Source organism: Eptatretus burgeri, chromosome 1 (genome assembly GCF_056783735.1).
Source record: "Eptatretus burgeri isolate ZD-2024b chromosome 1, Ebu_testis_v1, whole genome shotgun sequence".
Lineage (NCBI taxonomy): Eukaryota > Metazoa > Chordata > Myxini > Myxiniformes > Myxinidae > Eptatretus > Eptatretus burgeri.
The window spans coordinates 125,074,399-125,094,235 of record NC_140961.1 but is presented as its reverse complement, the minus strand read 5'-3'; the positions used below and the strand labels follow the sequence as shown (position 1 = coordinate 125,094,235).

The 19,837-nt window shown below is 41.1% G+C and overlaps 1 protein-coding gene across 1 annotated transcript in view; it reads left to right on the top strand.

The window, feature by feature from the left end:
- Positions 1-19,209, top strand: part of LOC147035347 (vomeronasal type-2 receptor 1-like) — a 70,051-nt gene extending 50,842 nt beyond the window's left edge. The window contains exons 4-7 of the mRNA XM_085866446.1: positions 11,405-11,528; positions 14,858-14,976; positions 15,058-15,267; positions 18,949-19,209. Coding sequence (XP_085722572.1) covers positions 11,405-11,528; positions 14,858-14,976; positions 15,058-15,267; positions 18,949-19,209 — 714 coding nt within the window. The remainder of the gene's footprint in view (positions 1-11,404; positions 11,529-14,857; positions 14,977-15,057; positions 15,268-18,948) is intronic.
- Positions 19,210-19,837: the final 628 nt, after the last annotated feature.

Genomic DNA, 19,837 nt, shown 5'->3' with positions numbered 1-19,837 from the left:
TGGACATTGTTCCATAGAATCGTTATACCAAACCAGAAGCCAAAACTATGAATAGTCTTCGAGTTTTAGGACTTTGAAGATTAATTTATGAGACTAATTAACTAAGTTAATTGGAGATAAATTTAAATTTTATTAAGGGGTTTTCTGCGGCATCTCCCCTTATATCATCCCTCCGAGTTTCAAGTCATTCTGACCACAGGTTGCAGAATAATGATCGAAAGATTAATTGTGGACAGAGGGACGGACGGATGGACAGAAGGACCGATGGACTGACGGATGGATTGATAGACATGAACCCCCATTTTATAAGTCACTTCCTTTGGAACTGACTAAAAACTATGAATAGTCTTCAAGTTTTAGGACTTTGAAGATTAATTGGCCCGAATGAACCTCATACTCATAAAGACGAATTATCTTTCCTCCTGGACCAAAATTTGGAAAAAAAACGCTCAGACAAGCTATAGGCATCGTTCCATAGAACCATTATACCAAACCAGAAGCAAAAACGATGAATAGTCTTCGAGTTTTAGGACTTTGAAGATTAATTGATGACTAATTAATAAGTCAATTGGTGACAAATCTGAAAATTCGTTGAAGTAGGTGCTGCGGCAGCTCCCCAAGTATCATCCCTCCGAGCTTCAAGTCATTCTGACCACAGGTTGCAGAATAATGATTGAAAGATTGATTGTAGACAGACGGACGGACGGACGGACTGACGGACGGATCGACCGACATGGACCCCCATTTTATGTCACTTCCTTTAGAAAGGTCTAAAAATAGAGTTGATGAAGTGTGCATGAGGCACAATATTGATTATGGAAATAGCATGATATTGGAAGAAAAACACGAAGCAGATCGAGAAATGTTGTATAATTTATCTTTGATCCAAAATCCAACCATGAGAGAAAAAGTTGATAGGTTCATCGTGAAGAAGATGATCAGTGCTAAATTGAAACTTGGGCTTGAAAATTCAAAAAACGTATCGGCTCTAATGATGTCATTAAGATTGAAGAGCAATTCGCTGATGAATTACATAAACCAATAATCACAAAGTTTAATTGAAGGAAGATTTATTTCAAAGAAGTTGATTATATCTTGTCTGCTGACTTGATTGAACTCAATAATGATATGGGGTACAAGTATGCTTTAACCGTTATTGATTTGAGGAGTAGATATGCATGTGTTGTCCCTTTGAAAAACAAAACAGGTAATACCCTTATGTTAATCTTCCAACAGATATTTAATGAAAGCAAGAGAAAACCTAAAAAGTTGTTGACTTATGAGGGTACAGGGTTTTACAACAAAACATTTCTGAAGTTTCTTTAAAATAACAACATTACATTATACGGTACCTTTAATGAAGGAAAAGCGGTTGTTATTGAGCATTTCAATCGCACTTTAAAAGAGAGACTATATAAAAAAATTCACTCAACTCGGTTCTCAACAATGGTTGTATATAATTCAGGACATTGGAGATAAATACAACAATACCATTCATACCTTAACGAAGACCAAGCCATTAGAAACATTTACAAAATTAGAATATGAAAAAGAGATTAATGTCAGAAAGCCTAAGTTCAAAGTTGGTGATATAGTAAGAATATATAGGTGGAAATCTCATTTTGAAAAAGATCAAACTAAGTGATGGACAAATGAACTATTTAAAATTGTTGATTTAATAGATACAGTTCCTTGGACTTACAAAGTATATGATTTAGAAGGGGAAGAGATTTTAGGTTCATTTTATTCACAGGAATTACAAAAGACAAAGATAATAAAAAAAATTAAAAAATTTTAAAATTGACTCCACCCCTTTTTGACTCTGCCCACACAAGCCACACCCATGCAAGCCACACCCGTACAAGCCACACCCACACTAGCCCCACCCACACTCATCATATCCACATGATTAGTGATTAGTTTATTAGTTCCCACACACAACGCATTTATTCAATTAAAAAATTGCTCCACCCCCTTGTGAAGACTCCGTTCTCCGGCCCAGTATGAAGAGAGTCAGCAGAAGAGGATTCACCAAAATGTAGCTTTATTGAAGGACCACACGCCAGCCAGCGGAGTTGGTGTTGGCAGCCCAACCGACAGTGGAGAGCTCCCAAAACCACACTGAGTTTTACATTCAAAAACTCTCCCTTATATACAATCTATCTCTAATTCCAATCTATTTCTGGTTATACTTTAGCCCGAGTTGGTGTGACAGAGCTCATTTTTCAGGGCCTAACAGGCATCCCTCTCCCACGTACAAAAAGTTTTATCACTGTGGGATGGTGGCAGGACAAACAAAAATCCCTTTTAAGTTCACATAATTCGAAAGAGAAAGACAGGTCTGGCTTTGGTATCACAGTGAGAGCCCAGCCCTAGTCACAGTGAATGAACCCAGCTTTATTAGTTTCTCAGAAGTGGAATGTGGGTTGTGCAGTCAGGTGCAGCCCTGTGCCAATGATGGACTGCCTGACAGCATTCACAGGCTATGACCATTTGAATCTAAACAAAGGCCCAAGAGTGGAATGCTTTAACACAGCCTGCATCTTTTGAGGGCATTGGGTGGATTGACTTGCTGGGACACCATGCCATGAAAAGACAGAGAGTTGAACTAAAGCATTTACAGAGTATTTCAAAAATGGGTTCGAATCCCTACATCTAACTAATATATATATATATATATATATATATATATATATATGTATTAATTATGGATCGGATGTGACCATAAGATAGCACTCCTCACACCCCTTCTTTGTCTCCACCCACACAAGCCACACCACACAAGTCACACCCACACAAGCCACACCCATGCAAGCCCCACCCACACAAGCAACATCCACACAAGTCACACCCACACCCACACAAGCCACACCCACACAAGCCACACCCATTTATCCCACCCTTCCCCTTCCCCTTCCCCTTGTGTGCCCCTACCTTTGACCCACCACACTCCTTCATCCCACCCCCACCCTTTTCTACACACACATGGGGAGGGGAGGGGTTGGGATGAAGGGGTGTGGTGGGTCGTTGGGGGAGCGCACCTACCCCACCCCCAACCATCCCCCTCCCCCCTCCCCTCCTCTTTCCACCTCCGTTATCCTTTTTTGTAATTGAGAATTAAATAATTGCAAGCAAAGCAAATATAATTAATACTTAAAACACAATATATTACACATTGAAATATCTACAACAGATTTTGTGATATAATGTTTGTTTGAGTGAGAGAGTGAGTGGACTTGAATCATCTGTGTGTTTCTTTCCTGTGAAAACACACACACACACGTATATTAATACTATATGACACACTTGTGAATACCTAAGGAGGTGTCTGAGTATATCGTATTGTCAATAAAGAAATGAATCCTAACTCTGATATATTCGATTCAGCCAGAGAGATGAATAATGAATTACCTGGGGTAGACTGGAATAACCAAGAGGCAACATATCTGCGCTTTCTTTGTGATTAATGCTGTAAAACAGGAAAAACATGTGTAAATACCTTCAACAGAGTTGAATCATTCAAACAGAAACATTTGAATGGAGAGAAAGACACCCAAGCAATGGTGAAACCTTCTTTGAATTCTCTGGATCGAAGCACCCTCTTTTATGCACAAAGAGAAACATGGGTGCAGTAACATAGTATGAGATAGTTGAACAAAACAACATACATCTGGCAATAAAAACAGGAAAGACTAGTCTTTTGTTTCAAGTGTGGTTATCAGTTCCAAGGTTCCCAGGCAGATAAACGTTGTGTCAAGCAATATCAAACAAACAGAAAAGTACAAACAAGTAATAAACCATGTAGAAAAGGGTTTGGTAAAATGGGATCAAACAAAGTACAAACATCTCATAAAGTTTAAAAGATAAGAAACTGCTGATGCATTGAACAAAACAGGATAAGAAACCGCTGTGTGCTGAGGCATTTCATTTTAAAACCTGCATCACACAATGAAAAAGTACAGAGAGTTGCATGTTAGTCATGTAGCATTGTGGCACGTTTTGTTTCCATTAAACTTCACTAATGTATAGCAATTACATTTTAGAAGGTACAAATGCACGTTTCAAATATGTATGTGAGATGGCATGTCAGCAAACAGCCAAGGTCAGTGTATGTATTATGTTTGTATTTTAAACTACTTTTACAGTGCTGAGAAAGTCAGTACAGTCTACAGTGGCGAGAAAAAGTTTGTGAACCCTTGAGAATTTTTCGTATTTCTGTGGAAATTTGACATATCATGTGATCACCTCTTCATCTAAGTCGTAATAATAGATAGAGAGAACCTAATTAAATAAGTAGCACACAAAAAAATCTACTTTTTCATTTATTTATTTATTGATCAAAATGATCCAACATTCAATTTCCTTGTCTGTGAACCACTAGGTTAATAAGCTCAATAGCCTGGTGTTGGCTGTTGAGACCACGGTGTCCGTGCTGGTTGAGATCGAGCGCTGTCCACACGTATGGTCTTGGTAGAGAAGACCTTTAATTCACACCAAACATGTATACATGGAGAGATATAGAGAGACACAGAATACCCACAGTAGTCCAGCTCAATTTAACTCTGCTAGCTTGGCACTCTGGCTTGCCTTATATACAATTTGTCCTGCCCCTTGTGGGACCATCTGGTTTCAAGATTGGCCCAGCTCCCATCACTGCTTTCTATTGAGACTTTGTTTCCCAAAGATCAATTTCCTCCAAGGGCTAAAAGCCTGGTGCTGATTTCCTCCCTTTGGGCTCTAAAAGCCATCTGGTTTGGTCATTATCCGGCCAGGGAGTCAGGAAGACGGCTTACTTTTTAAGAGCCTTTACCTTCCTTTCCTTATTCCACTCTTTGGAAAGTGGAAGCAGCTGTTGTGCTGTGTCAAATGGCACTGATTTACGATCGAGCTTCCTTCGGCTCGAGGCTTGTTTATGACCAAGCTTCCTTGGCTCAAGGTTGATTTACGATCGGGTTTCTCTTGGATCAAGGTTTTTACAAGGGAAATAAAAAGCCAGTTGCTCAGCCGTGTCACAAAGAAAGAGACTGCATGCTTTGGCTTTTAACACAGCCAAGAACTGCAGCTGTTAAGAGTACTCTCATGAATGCTTTTGGCTCTTTCTTTTACTTTTGATTTTTAAAAGTAATTCTGCTAACGAATGGCTATTCTCAGCTTGGGAGATATACAATCTCTCAACATTGGCTTTGTGGTTAGGGTGGCCGCTTGGGATCCAAGGGTCTTGAGTTCAAGCCCCGTTGGCCGCTGAATTAAAATACACCAGGAGGTTGACTCAGCCTGTCATCCTTCCGAGGTCGGCAAAATGAGTACCAGTGCACTGGTAAGGGGGACACTGCATCAGCGGCATAGCTGCATCCCAACCAATGATGCAACCAGCAGCCACAGGCTGCACTCAATGGAGAGAGAAGCTCAATTAAGGGGGTAATTACCGTCAGGTGTTTCAATCAATAGGATGACAATCAGGAATGAGTTTGGGTGGCCCTGCCCAAAATGAAATACATAAACTTTGTTCGTCACCATCATAGTCTGGTCTTCACCACATAGGTTTGAGGAAGCGTGTCATTCCCTGATCAAAAGTGATTTCTAAGGACCTCAGAAAAAGAGTTGTCGATGCTCATCAGTCTGGAAAGGTTTACAAAACCATTTCGAAAGATGTTGGGCTCCACCAATCCCCTGTCAGGCAGATAGTGTACAAATGGAGAAAATTCAACACCATTGTTACTCTTTCCAGGAGCGGTCTTCCAATGAAAATTACTCCAAGAGCAAGGTGCATAATATTAATCCAGGAGGTCACAGATAACTCCAGGGTAATGTCTAAGGATCTTCAGGTCTCTCTTGCATTGGCTGATCTCATTGTTCATGAGTCCACCATTGGGAAAACACTGAACAAGAATGGTGTGCATGGGAGGATAGCAAGGAGAAAACGACTGCTTTCCAAGAAAACATTGCTGCCCATCATAAGTTTGCCAAAGACCACCTGGATTATCCAAAAGGCTATTGAAAGAATGTTCTGTGGACAAATAACTCAAAAGTGGAACTTTTTGGCTTCAAGGTCCCATGACACTCAAAACTTTCTGGTTATTTATATATTAACTTGACCTTCCTCATGAAGAAATCATCCATGTTTCTTTTTTAAAATCAACCAATGGGATAATTAGACCAATATTTCGAACATTTCCAGTGCTTTTCACAACTTGCTATGCCCCGCCCCTCAAAAAAGTTGAGTTCAGCGAACCGCACGTCACGTGACCATTGACGTCATCTCCAGAACGCGACTCGTTCAGAGTGGATTTATTAAACATCACGTGCCGTATAAAATACTTACAAATGCATTGTGCACATGTGTTTGCTATCTCACTGATCGTCTTCTGAAGAATGAATGTCTAATTTGTATTGCTACGTCTAAGTTATGAGAAATAAATTACAAGTGGAGGCAAGCTAACAGCACTGTTGTTGTACATGCATTTATACCAAGGCCGTTGGCACGTGAATCACTTTTTAATTATGGAGCAAGCATAATTCATTTCATAATTTTCTAATTTAAGACAATATTGGTGATGCAGCATGTTTCTGGTGGCAGCAAAAAAAAAACAAATCTATACACCGAGGATAATATGCTCTTTAAAATCTCAACGTTTTCACAAACGCATGCCTGGTAGGGTAGGGTTCACTTCGGATAATGAACGTCCCTGCTTCTCTGACATATCGACAAAGGTATCGGGTCGGCAACATGCTTTGTAAAGGCACATGAGGAGTATATTTTGTTACTGTACAAGTGGGTCAGAATAATACAGTTTCCACCGGCACATAAACGAATATACTTTTTGCAATACAGTAAAGCAATTAATACTGACTGCACATGGTAATTTGCTCAAAATATTACAGCAATTAAAATGTAAAGTACAATTATTAAATATAAATATATACATATAGTGTAGAGATAATGAGCAGACCTGCACAAAATGAAAACTGCAACAGAAAAGAAATCGTCTTGTTGACTTGTGTATACCCTTGCAATGAAGCTTACAAACAACAAGTAACAATACAGGAATACCCGTGCCCACCCAAGATAAAAAATAATGACGACAATAAATGTCCATTTGGATATCTGACAAAATGCCCACTTCACGCTTCCTCAATTCCCCGATACTCCTATTACACGGCCTCATAGCCTCGGGACTCTTACGCATTGACTTATACATTGTGTGCATGCTAATACAAGGTACTTGTCAACTCTAGAGTCGAAACTAGTCCGATAAATCCGTCGTCCGTCCGACTAGGCCGATAAATCTGACGTGCTGTAGCTTTCTTTTATTATTCTCTTTTCGCATTGTTTCCTACTGGCGCTACATGACGATAGTCGGGATAAAATAAATAAAAATGCAACAGAACGTCAGATTTATCAGACTACTCTAGACAATTGTGTCACAAGGTGTGTTCTGCACACAAGTTTCCATCGTATCCGGACAGAGAGATTGCTTCATTGTATGCGCAGAGAGATATGGCCGATGACATGGGATGGCCTTGCGATTCATTCACCGCGGTGCAACATGTCCGCTGCGCTGGTCACGTCACCTCACTAAAATATTTCTGATATCGAGCAGTATGCAAGTCTAATTTACATTCTTGAATTACGAATAGGATTTTGTCTCACCAGTTGTTATTGCCAAGTCTTCCTTCGATGTCCTCCCGATCATCATGAACGCCGGGAATTTCATCGCCAGTTTCCTCTGCTTGTCCTGCTTCGGGCTCAAACTGGTAAGGCCATATTCTATTTCCAGATGACTGAACTTCACCTCCCGCGACTACGTTATCCGACAATTCTCCATCTGATTCAGACCAAAATCCTTCATTTCTCTCACACTCACTGTCGCTACCCGATAAATTAAAGTCCATGTCATCCATTATTCAAAACCAAATGTTTGATTTTTTTTAAAGCAGAAATGAACGAAGCCATTGAGTCGACCAATCTAATGTGGAAACACACAGGAAGCCAATTGAATCACGTAGACCACCAACCCGAGTAATTTATGTGCAGCCTTTGTCGTTCTGGAGATGACGTCATGTGGGTTACGCCCCTTTCAGTAGATTTCGGCAGAATTTTTAGGGGCGTTCCCGAAGAGGTTTGTTTTTTTAACTTTACATTTTACAGAACGATTATTGTGAAAAAAAAAATTGTCAGATCTGAAATCACGATGAAAAACTCCTATAGGACATATATATATATATATATATATATATATATATATATATATATATATATATATATATATATATATATATATATATATATATTGTTGCTGATTCGCGCCCGCCGGTGTGCTGACGGCCACGTAACTCGAATCGTGGCACGTCGCCCACCGGACGGACAATCCAGTCGTGACCCTCTCGGACTAACGCCGGGAACCAGTCACGGGTGGACCTTTCGGTCTCACCGCGATCGAGCCAATCGGCCCCCGCGTGGGATAGGGTTGCTCGCCAAATTCGACCTACCTAAGTACCCACACGGAGGGTAGACCGGGCGATCGCACCTCGCCGCAGGTCGACTTCGGACACGGGCCACTTAAGCGACCCGTTCCGTACTATCGGGATAACCGAGCGGTGTTATTCGTCGACCTCGACGGTTCGATTAATTATCGGGCGTATTCAGCCCACTACCAACCCTTTACGTGAAGCAAGATGAGGATTCAATGAAAGAAATGACGAAGCGAAGCGGGAAACAGTTCAACACAAAGCACATTTATTCGCGATGAACGGAAAGCACACATATTCAATTCCACCAAAAGCACATAGAAAAGGAAAGAAACACAATGCAATTTTACACAAAAAGCAAATGCGACAATGCAGATCTAATACCGATTACGCGAGCACACGGCAACACTTATACAATTTTACTTCACAGACGGCGCCGACAACACATATCCAAAACCAAGAAAAAGAACACCCTCAAGGATGAGGCGGGCCTGAGGCCGAGACCGGGTCGGGCCTACCCGTCTGGTGATGAGACGCGGAGCGGCGATGGTGCCTCAACTCCGCGGGCCTCGCGGACAGTGTCTGGTAGGGGGTGGGAAGGGGGCCCCCTTGGTCGCACTATCTCAGCGCGGGGGGGAAACAGGAGGGGGTTGCTGATGCTCGGGGGAAAGGAGGATTTTTACTCTGCCTCGAGTCCCGCGACGAGCGTCTCCACCTCGACCAGGTCGCGCCGTCGGCCTCCCTGGTGTGCAGCTCCCGGCACGACGCGAGCACCCCCTCGTCTGCCCTCGCCTCCTCTCCACAGCTCCGTCCTCTTCGCTCCGACTCCAACGCACACGACGACGACGACGACGACGACCAACTCCTTCTTGCTTCTTCTTCCCAACTCCACCGACTGCGAAGTCTTAACTCACTTGACTGACGAACGCGGTCGCTTATATAAGCCCCGTGGCTTCGCCTTTGACCCCCTGCCTTCGACCTTTCACCTCGCTCCCCATTGGCCCGAGAAAAAGTGGGCGTGAATGCATTTTGATCCATCAATTTGCATATAGCGACCGCCCTCCAACGCCCTGGAGGCGGGGCCAAATCGCCCCTCGCTCACCGATTGGACGGAACAAAAGTGGGCGTGTGTCGTTTTTGATCCGTTTTTGGAGCGGAAAATCCGTGGTTTTGTACACGCTGTTCGGCGCGCGCCCTGCACGAGTCCAATACCGGTACCCACAAGCGGCGCAAGAACGGTGGCGATGCGACGGTTGCGAGGTGTGACGGGAAAGGTCGTGGCTGTTGTGGTGAAGCGGCGTTGTGGTGGGTGGTTGATGTTGTGACGACTGTTGAGACGCGGTTGGCGGTGGTAACAATGGCGGTTGGTCCAAAATAAAGATAGTTAAAGAAAAACGGCTATCCTGAAGAGTCGCAGCACGCATAAATGACATGTATTCCCACTAGACCACGGGTTTGGGCCTAACTACACATATACTTACGGAGATATCTCACCTAAGGGACCTGAATGGTGGTTTGCGAATTTGGTAACCACAACAATATATATATATATATATATATATATATATATATATATATATATATATATATATATATATATATATATATATATATATATATATATATATATGTATATATATATATATATATATGTATATATATATGTATATATATATATATATATATATATGTATGTATATATATATATATGTATGTATATATATATATATATATATATATATATATATATATATATATATATATATATATATATATATATATATATATATATATATATGCAACTTCAGTACTTTTGGGTGTCACGGGACCTTTAAATGAGAAATGTTATGTTTGGTGAAAACCAAACACTGCATTCCAACAGAAGAACCTCATTCCAACCATGAAGCATGTTGTTGGGAGTATCATGGTTTGGGCTGCTTTGCTGCATTTGGACCCAGATGGCTTGCCATCATTGATGGAACCATTAATTCTGCATTGTACCAGCGAATTCTACAAGAGAATGTCTGGGCATCTGTCTGTGAGTTGAAGCTTACCAAAAGTGGGTCATGCAATCACACAATGATCCAAAACACACAAGTAAATCTACAACAGAATGGTTGAATCAGAGGAGTTTTTGCATGTTGGAATGGCCAAGTCAAAGTCCAGACCTTAACAAAATTAAAATATTGTGACAGAACCTGAAGCGAGCAGTTCATGCAAGAAAGCCCACAAATATCTCTGAGTTGAAGCAATTCTGTAAGGAGGAATGGGCCACAATTCCCTCAAGCTGATGTGCAGGACTGATCAGGAGTTACAGGAAACGTTTGGTTGAAGTTATTGCTGCTCAAGAGGGTGCCACCAGTTACTGAATGTAAAGGTTCACATACTTTTTCTGACAAAGAAATTGAATGTTGGATCATTTTGCTCAATAAATAAATGATTTTTTGTGTGCTATTTGCTTAATCGTACTCTCTTTCGCTATTATTAGGACTTAGATGAAGATCTGATCACATTTTACATCAAATTTATGAGGAAATACAGAAAATTCAAAAGGTTCACAAACTTTTTCTCACCACTGTATGTCATTTGGGGATTTATTATGGGATTTGTTGGAAGGGTCATAAATATGTCTTTAAAAAATAGACTTGAACAATAAATATCCAAAATTATTTCTGTTGTGGTGTCGCTGAATACAAATATTCAAGAAAACGTAAGAGGTAACTGTTGAAATAACATGTAATCCTGTTCTTTTATTTTGACTTGTTCAAACCCCCTTTATCACTGTCACCACTTCCACCCCCGAATCCCTCTTCTCTGCCCCTCTCTGAATTTGCTGATGTATACTGTGCGTGATTTGCACTCTGTGCTTTTGCATTATGCGATGATATTCTTCTTCCAGTTTTTCAATGACCAAAAAAAACTTTATGTTTTAAAGGTGCCGCTGTCTTTGTGCAGTGCTCCGTGTGCACCCGGGACACGCAAGATTGCACGTGTAGGAGAGCCATTATGTTGTTTTGACTGCATCCTCTGCTCTGATGGAACATTTACAAACATATCAGGTGTGTACATGCAATAACATAAATAATCTGAAAAGAGTAACTACCCAACATGAGCAAAATTTGCACTTTTAAAGATGGAGATAGACAAGACCAGAATAATCTGGATGTTACATCAAGTGTTCAGTGAGTTTATTCCATTTTCCATGACGATCAATCAAATATTTGCCATATGCGCAGCGAATGCAATTCAGAGGTGGGAGCTGTCAATATGAATGTACACCTCTGGAACGTTCAATCAAATACAGTAGTTTTTTCAATAGGTCAGGTCAGGTGAGGAATGAGAGCATGTGCCGCAGCAGTGCTTCGCTATATCCACTTTCCGACGGTACTCCGGGGGCCTCCATCTCGCCATCCCCCAGACAGATGCCTGGCCCATCTCCATCTCCTTGAGATGCCGATCAACCTGCTGCAACCATGAGGAATGTGGTTGGCCCGTTGGCCTCGTCCACTCATGAGGCTCCCACAGATGCCACAGATCCCGGGAGATTTACCCCATTCCAACTGGTTCACCCCAGCTTGTGTTTCCACAAAAGAAGGTGGATCACAGTTGATTTGAGCATCAGCAATAGGAAGAGAAACACCCATGACATCCAACTTAGCAGTTGGTGGATCTGCCTAGTACAGCCGCTCAAAGTAACCGGCCGAGCGGGCATTCACTTCAGACTCTTCTGTCAAGAGCCTACCACCCTCTGCTCTCACTGCAGTACAGCAAGGGATGGGCTTGGAGAAACGCAATGCATGAATTCCCCTGTAAGCAGGATGAGAATCACTTGACCACAGGTGATGCTCTGCCCCCTCACAGATTCTTCGCACCTAGGCCTCCTTGTCCACCCTCAGCGCACGAACAGTTTTATACCTCAACTCCCCAAACAGCTCAGCTCTGCCATTCAGCCTGGCCCTGTGACTCTGGTCAATGGTATCCAGTGTCCCTTGAGAGAAAAAATTCTTCTTTGCCCTTCGGTAAGTTACAAGACACCCACCGGCAACATCAAGGATGGTGGTCTTGAAGGCACTCCACAACTCTTCAGGATTCCCCAAAGCACCAGACTACTCAAATCCCCATTCAGCCTGTTCACAAACTCCTCAGCTACCATCTCATCCTTGAGCTTGCCAACATCCAGCCAAGGCTGAGTTGTACCATTCTCACGGATTTAAGCTGCAACTTCAGAGTTGCTACCACAAGCCTGTGATCGGTGTTGAGGAACTGAACACTCCGGTAGACCCTGCAGCTCTGGATCATCCTCCAGCAACCATTAACGAGCACATACTCAATACCCTTTGCCACACCACCAGCGGTGGAATACAGAGTCCAGCGATGAGCATGTGGCCTCTGAAACCATGAACCGGCCACGCTAAGTCCATGACTTCTTGCAAAGTCAAGGAACTTCATGCTATTCTGGGTCACAGTTCCAGACAAATGGGGACCAACACATGTCTCATAACCATCCCTATCAGTTCCAGTTGATGCATTGAAAGCCCCAAGACTGGAAGACTATCTCAACTGGGGCACTGATCAACCACAGACTCGAGCGTGACATAGAATGCATCCTTCACGGTGAGATCACTCACCTCAGTCAGAGTGTATACAGAGACCAGGGAAAGGACACCCAAGGAGTGACGAATCCTTCGTCTCGTAATACGCTCTTTGACCCGTATCACCTCAATTATCATTGGAGTCAGCTCATTGGACACAGCCACAGCAACTGCTTCAACATGGTAACCATCAGAGCAACCAGACCAATAGTAGGTGTAACCACCCGCCATGATCTCACCATTATCCCGTCTCCGAACCTCAGGGAGTGCTGTAATACCAACGTTCAAATGCTTGAGCTCAGATGATAACAGCGATAGGTGATCATCCTCTCTTAGGGATACGACATTCCAGGAAACCACCCAAAGGAACCGCCTCAGATTAACCCAAGGAGACCGCCGTCTGGTAGACGACACCTCAGCACCACCCCAACATACACTATCGCAATCTGACCTGGGAAAGTTACCTCCTGTATTTTCTCCTATCATCAAAGAGTGGGGTCATGGGAGGATTTGCCCCAATACCATCATCCATTGAGCTGCCCTGCAGAGGGCAGCTGCACAGGAGGTACTCCCACAGAGTAGGTTTTCAATTTCCTTTGCGTTTTTCTTGTGTTTTGTGGAAAAGTGAGTTGTACATTGGCCGGAGTGCAAATCCTGCCACCAACCTCCAAAATTTTTTTTAACCAAACTGCAGGAGGATGTCCGCAGTCACAGCTGGACACTTGATATGTATGGCCGTTAGCTCACAAGGAGCTTGTACGCCCTTTGAAAATTTTCAATCATGATTAATAATATTCGAACATATTATGGATGGAAGGAAATATTTTGAATCAAAATTTTCCCAATTATTTTTTTTTTTTTGTAATAGAAATGTGTTGCATTAATTGCAATTAAAATAAATGGTATAAAAATAAAAGTGCTTGCTGGAAGGATAGCTCCAATATAATGTGCTCACCTCGAATAAGCATTATAATTCTCAGTTTGATGAATTTGTTGTTGTTTTTTTATACTATTTGAATAAAGTTATGAAAGTTATAAGATTCTATTGTTTTATGGAGCTCAAGACATAAAATGATCCAGAACCCCAATTTTGTAAGTAATACACCCGCTTCCTCTGGGAGCGACAGGAAGTGTCATGTTATTATCCTCTCTGGGGTATATAGATTACAGTGGATCAAGGCTGGGGTCGGGTTTTCCTTCCCTCAGTTTCGTGTTTAACAGCAGTTGCATCTGTTTAAAAAAAGTAATCATATGTGTTTGTGGTTTATAAGATTATTACCTCTGGCAGAGGTGCTCCATGAAACGTCATGATGAGCTGTTTATCCTGGAATTAATTTGCAATTGCTCACTGGCTTTGACACTAATACAAATTTTATCATGGACCCAAGGCATCAAAAAGCTACATAAATCAAACAAACATTTTTAAATGGCGCACCTCGCCACCATTAGAGCATTTAAATTGCATCAGATGTGGCAATTAATGCCAATTGTTGCTCCCAGCTTGCCGACTCGATGACAGAAGACGTCATTGGCATTTTTGCCACCTCCATCCCTTCCCTGTTTAGAATATCATGCGGGCACGGGCAACTTGCGAGTGCACTTAAACACGGCGTTTATCCAAAGAGGAAAAAACCCTTTGGAAGGGGGGGGGGGTATTAGTATTAATTGTTTTGTAATAACATCAATATTATGCTATTGGTCTTGATATGTAAGAACAAAATGTCCGACGATCCAAGTTTTCAGAAAAATGTTTATGTTCTCCTCTTTCACAACTGATGGTGACATTTTTTGAAAAGATTCTCTAGATTGTCTTCGCTGTCCGATGTACTTTTGGTCAAATGAGCAGCACAGTGATTGTGTAATTATGTTGATAGAGCACTTATCATATTCCGACCCACTGGGTCTGACTCTCTTGGTAATTCTTATTCTGAGTGTGGTCATAATTGGAATTATTATGTCATTTACGTTTCTCCACCAAAAGTATTTTCAAATGCAGATGAGAAACGTTTCCTTAAACATCGTACTGCTTGTTGCTCTCATCGGATGTGTCGGTGTAAGCGTTTTATTTCTGGGAAAACCAACAGACTTTGTGTGCCAAGTGCGAATGGCTCTTACGCTAACTTTCCTCACTCTTTGCATGGTTTGCCTACTTGCTATGACTGTCGAAGAGATCACCAACTTACCAGGTATTTCTTCATGGAGTAAGGTAACTGCTACTCTGGTAATAGAGCCAAGGGAAGAATGAGCAAAATGAAGGCAGATAATTTAAAGTAAAAATTCGTGCAATATTTTGAAACTTTTGTTATTAGAAGCATTATAACTTTTGTTTTAACAAAAAGCAAAATTAATTGATATCACTATTATTAATATTCAAGAAATTGTTGTCAACATCTAAAAATACAAAGATACCCTAGAAATACCATAACGTACCTGAGTAGAGCATATAAAATGCTCTATGTGAGAGATAAGGGGATGAAAATGGTAACCTTCGGAGAGCATATTAAATGTTCTGTGCAGTATTATTTCTCTCGTGGCTACGGAACGAAAAAAACAACATATTTATATCAGCTCTCACAGTTGAAACAGCTCCCAATCCTCTCACCCCCTTCCAACACTATTAATAGTAAATATCATCATTACCTGCAACGTGTCACAGGAAGTGGTGTAGTGTCACATTTTGAGGTACCGGAGCCCTGAAAAAATGTGTCTGCTATGATGTTATCGCTAGATCGACTCTGCAGTCACATCAAGTTTTAACATGACACTAACCATTTGAGTCCCCAAAATGAGTGCCAGATGAAATACACACATTTTACCATGATTAGCAAAAGACACGTACACACACACACACACACTTCAAAATCCACTTTTAACAACAAGAATGACCGCAATGTGGTCACAACATGTGACACAATAATTCCCCCTGCCACCCCGCCTCCACCCCCCAAGAGTGTCAGCAGTAAAGGAAAGGAGCGAGTTTTATAGTATCTAAAATTAGCCAAAATACATGTATCTTCATAAATTATTTTTTCATTTGCTAAGTATTCAAAATTAATGCTAAGTATACCCGTTTAATGCACATTTATGGTTGACAACTCTTTTCGAAAAAAAATTCAACTTCACTCTCAGCCCCGCAATTTCTCCAGGTCAGGTCTACTGTAGTTCTTTTTCCCCTCACCAATCTTAAATCGACTTCAAAATGCCCCCCCCCTGAGTACTACGTAATTTTTGAACAGCCCCAATGTGGACGCAAATTACAGGTGGATATGGTGACCTCTCATTCACGGTTTTAGTTTACTGTGCATTTATTTTAAGTGGATCAAATAAATTGTGCATAAAAGTTGGTTGGAAAAACTTTAAAAAAAGAACACATATATTGAGCAGCCTACTTTTGCCAAGTGGTGGTATAGTTTTAATTATGAGTGATGCACATTTTACATAGTAGCGGAAGAGATAACAAAAGACGAATGCGGACCGCATCATGAGTCACAAAGCTGATGGAAATCGGATGATGTTTAATAAAATTGCGACAGGGACGGCTTTGGGGTGGCAAGTTTTGTGATTTTTGAAATGTTCACCCATTGGCTGGACAGCTGCTAGACCCCTTCCACATTTGTCACGACTCCACCCACCATGGCATCCAGAAAAAAAACAATATGCCTGCCATCTTGGTTTTCTGGTGGGCCGAAGACATCAGCCCTGAAGGCCTCTGCTGATTATATACACTGCCCGGGTTTGTAGTGTCAGATTTCTATTGGCTTTGTTTGGGTCGAGTGTTACTCACAATTATGGACACCAAAAAATCGAGTCCTTGTCAAATAAAAATTATGAGTAAGGTTTAATCAAATGTTTGTAAATTTAATCAAGCGTAATTTTGTTACGTAATCAAGCGTAATGTTATGTTACATAATCAAGTGTTATGTTACGTAAATTACGAATAAAAAAATAGCGTTACATAATTTTTGAACTGCCCCATATTGAGGGTAAACAATCCGTAACCGTATGACAAATCACCACATTCTGATATAACCGTGGTGGAGGGTGACATGGATGAGAAGTGTCAAATTCATCTTTTAATAATGCATTAAGTGCGTTTCCCAATCTCGCTGTTCATTTTTAAAGAGTGCTTTAAATGCACGTTTCCCAATTGGCCCATTTCTAGATTATGCCCCAGGTTGTGACCACAGTGCAGTCATTCTTGTTTTAAACTTTGTACATTCACAAGCCCCAGATATGTCTTTTCCATCGGTGTTCAGAATAACCAAAACCAGATACAAATTCCAGATACACAATGGTAGTGACCCGTTGGGAGGTTGTGCAACACATGGCCTTGTACCGACTCACCTGGTCAGGAGTTTACAGCACTAGCAGGTGCCCGTTTAGTGAGTTGAGAAAGTTCTCCAAGTCTTTTTCAAGCATTTCCAGCTTCTGTCAAAAGCTTGGTGAGCTATTCCAAGGTACAATCCTTATCTCAGACACATAATACATATTTTTTTCCAGCCCAAACTCTCAGCTTCCTGGGGTTTCTGCAGATGCACACCAAGCATTTTGGGGTGGATTACATAATTTTGAAAGTGCCGTATTACCTGCAACTCATCTTTCCATTCTATATGGCACTTCAAATGCATGACTCTTCAACACCTGCAGTGTACACACAAAGTTTAAAAGCACTCCTCACTTTCACGTTTCGGTACTCAATACAGTTATAATGCAAGTGGCAGATAATTCCATCATTGCATATGTGGTTTTCTCATTGCAGGTGATTTCTTATGCGGATATTGTTGTTTTCAGCCGTTTCACTTAACAGGACTTTTACTTTTGCCTCAGCTCTCAATCTGTTTCATTTTGGTGATTGTGGATAAATCTCAGGTTTTCAGGAATGTAGAGGCTCGTGTGGGAATTATTGTGATGGAATGTTCTGGAACATCGCCGCTCTGGGTTATGTGTGCATTGGCCTATTTAGGAATTCTGGCAGGATTGTGCCTCTGTCTTGCTCTTAAAGTACAAGCTTCAACTGAACAGAACAATGAGCTAAAGTTTATCTCTTTTGATATCATTTTTAGCTTAATGGTGGGTTCAGCTTTTGTTCCAACGTATTACAGCACACAAGGGAAGTTTTTAGTTGTGATTCAAGCATTTGCTGTAATTGTTATTGTTTATGGCACACTTGGATGTGTATTTCTCCCCAAGTTATATCCAACTCTAAAGATATCATGGCAGAAACTGAAAACCATGCTTTGAAAGTAAAAAAAAAAAAAAAAGAAAAAAAGAGTAAATGGTATTTCAACATTAATTCTTAACCCCGTGTGATTAAAGAAAGTAAAATGTATGAGCCCAAGACAGGTAATTATGATGATTCATTCCAATGTATTGACACAGTGAACATCATTGCTCGATGTTGTTTTTGCATTCTTTTGAAATAAATAAAAAAAGAGAATGAAAACAGAATTAAATTCTGATTCCTATTATTTGAGAAAATGTTGTTGGGAAACAAAAAAAATAAAATTAAGAATAGCCAAAGTCGTTTTTCTAATATTTCTGATCTCTCCATTCAGGTGCTCCTGCTACTCCTAACTTTGTGGGCCAAATTTACGAAAGACATTGAGCAAGCGTCTTGTTAACACACGCCTAACCCTTAAACGCTGACAAAATCATATTTGTATGTGCACAACTAATCATCTGTCTAAATAGCAATTTACGAAGGGAGATTAACAGCCGATGAGTTGTGCAGGTCTAAACAACCTATTAGCCTGAGAAACCCTGCCCATATCTCCAACATCAAATTGAAATGATGCACTTGCTGAGAATTGCAACACCACAGATGGTTGTTGGAGGGGATTCCGCGCATTGCTCCTCATTATCATTGATCCAAGTCATCTTGCATTAGATCCAGCAGCCACCAAAATTATTCCTTCAAGAGTCTGCAACCGTGGACAAATTTGATTTTGCGATACGTCTCCAGAGGATTGCATCTATCCTCAAAGATTCCCCATGCACGTCAGCAAAGGATGTCTATATCATCTATTTAAAGGATGTCTCTGATTCTCTGGAAATTCCTTTCTTCCTTTATGCAGATAATTACACATTGTATTTTACAGTGCACTCATCCTTCTACGAGGCAAACAGCAGCTGTATCTTTATCTGCTGATCTAAAAATAATTAGATACTAGTGTGATAAGTCGAACATGTCCTTCAATCCTGGAAAATCACTCCAGAAGGATGATTAAACCAACCTACCTATATATTCACTTGGTCATAGTTATACACTGGAAGAGGTTCACAAGGAATCACAAGGAAATTAGACAGAGGTGGAGGCCATAAAACCCATCATGCTTGTGCCCATCAACACTACACCAATTTAACAACACCAGATCAAAATAAGAAAAAGTTTTTTTGTAGTTTTTGTATTTTTTTTCTTTTTTAAGGGATGGTGCATGGGCTTTGGTAAAAAAAAAAAAAAACATGCAACATCAACCACACAACACCCCTTGATGAGACCCCCACCAACAACACTCCATACACATGCATACAATCACCCATCAATATTCAAGCTACCGAAAAGTCTTGCAAACATCCCTATATCCCTCCACTGGCAATACTTCAAGATACCTATCTAATTACAATTTAAACTTATCTGCTGTTTCTGCTTCCACTACCTTTCCAGAGACCATTCCATGCATTGATGACTCTGAGTAAAAGACCCCTGCCTTAAAGGGGCTATCACACCTTGACGTTTTAGCCAGCGTACGCCGACGTATGAAAAATTTGGTGAATAC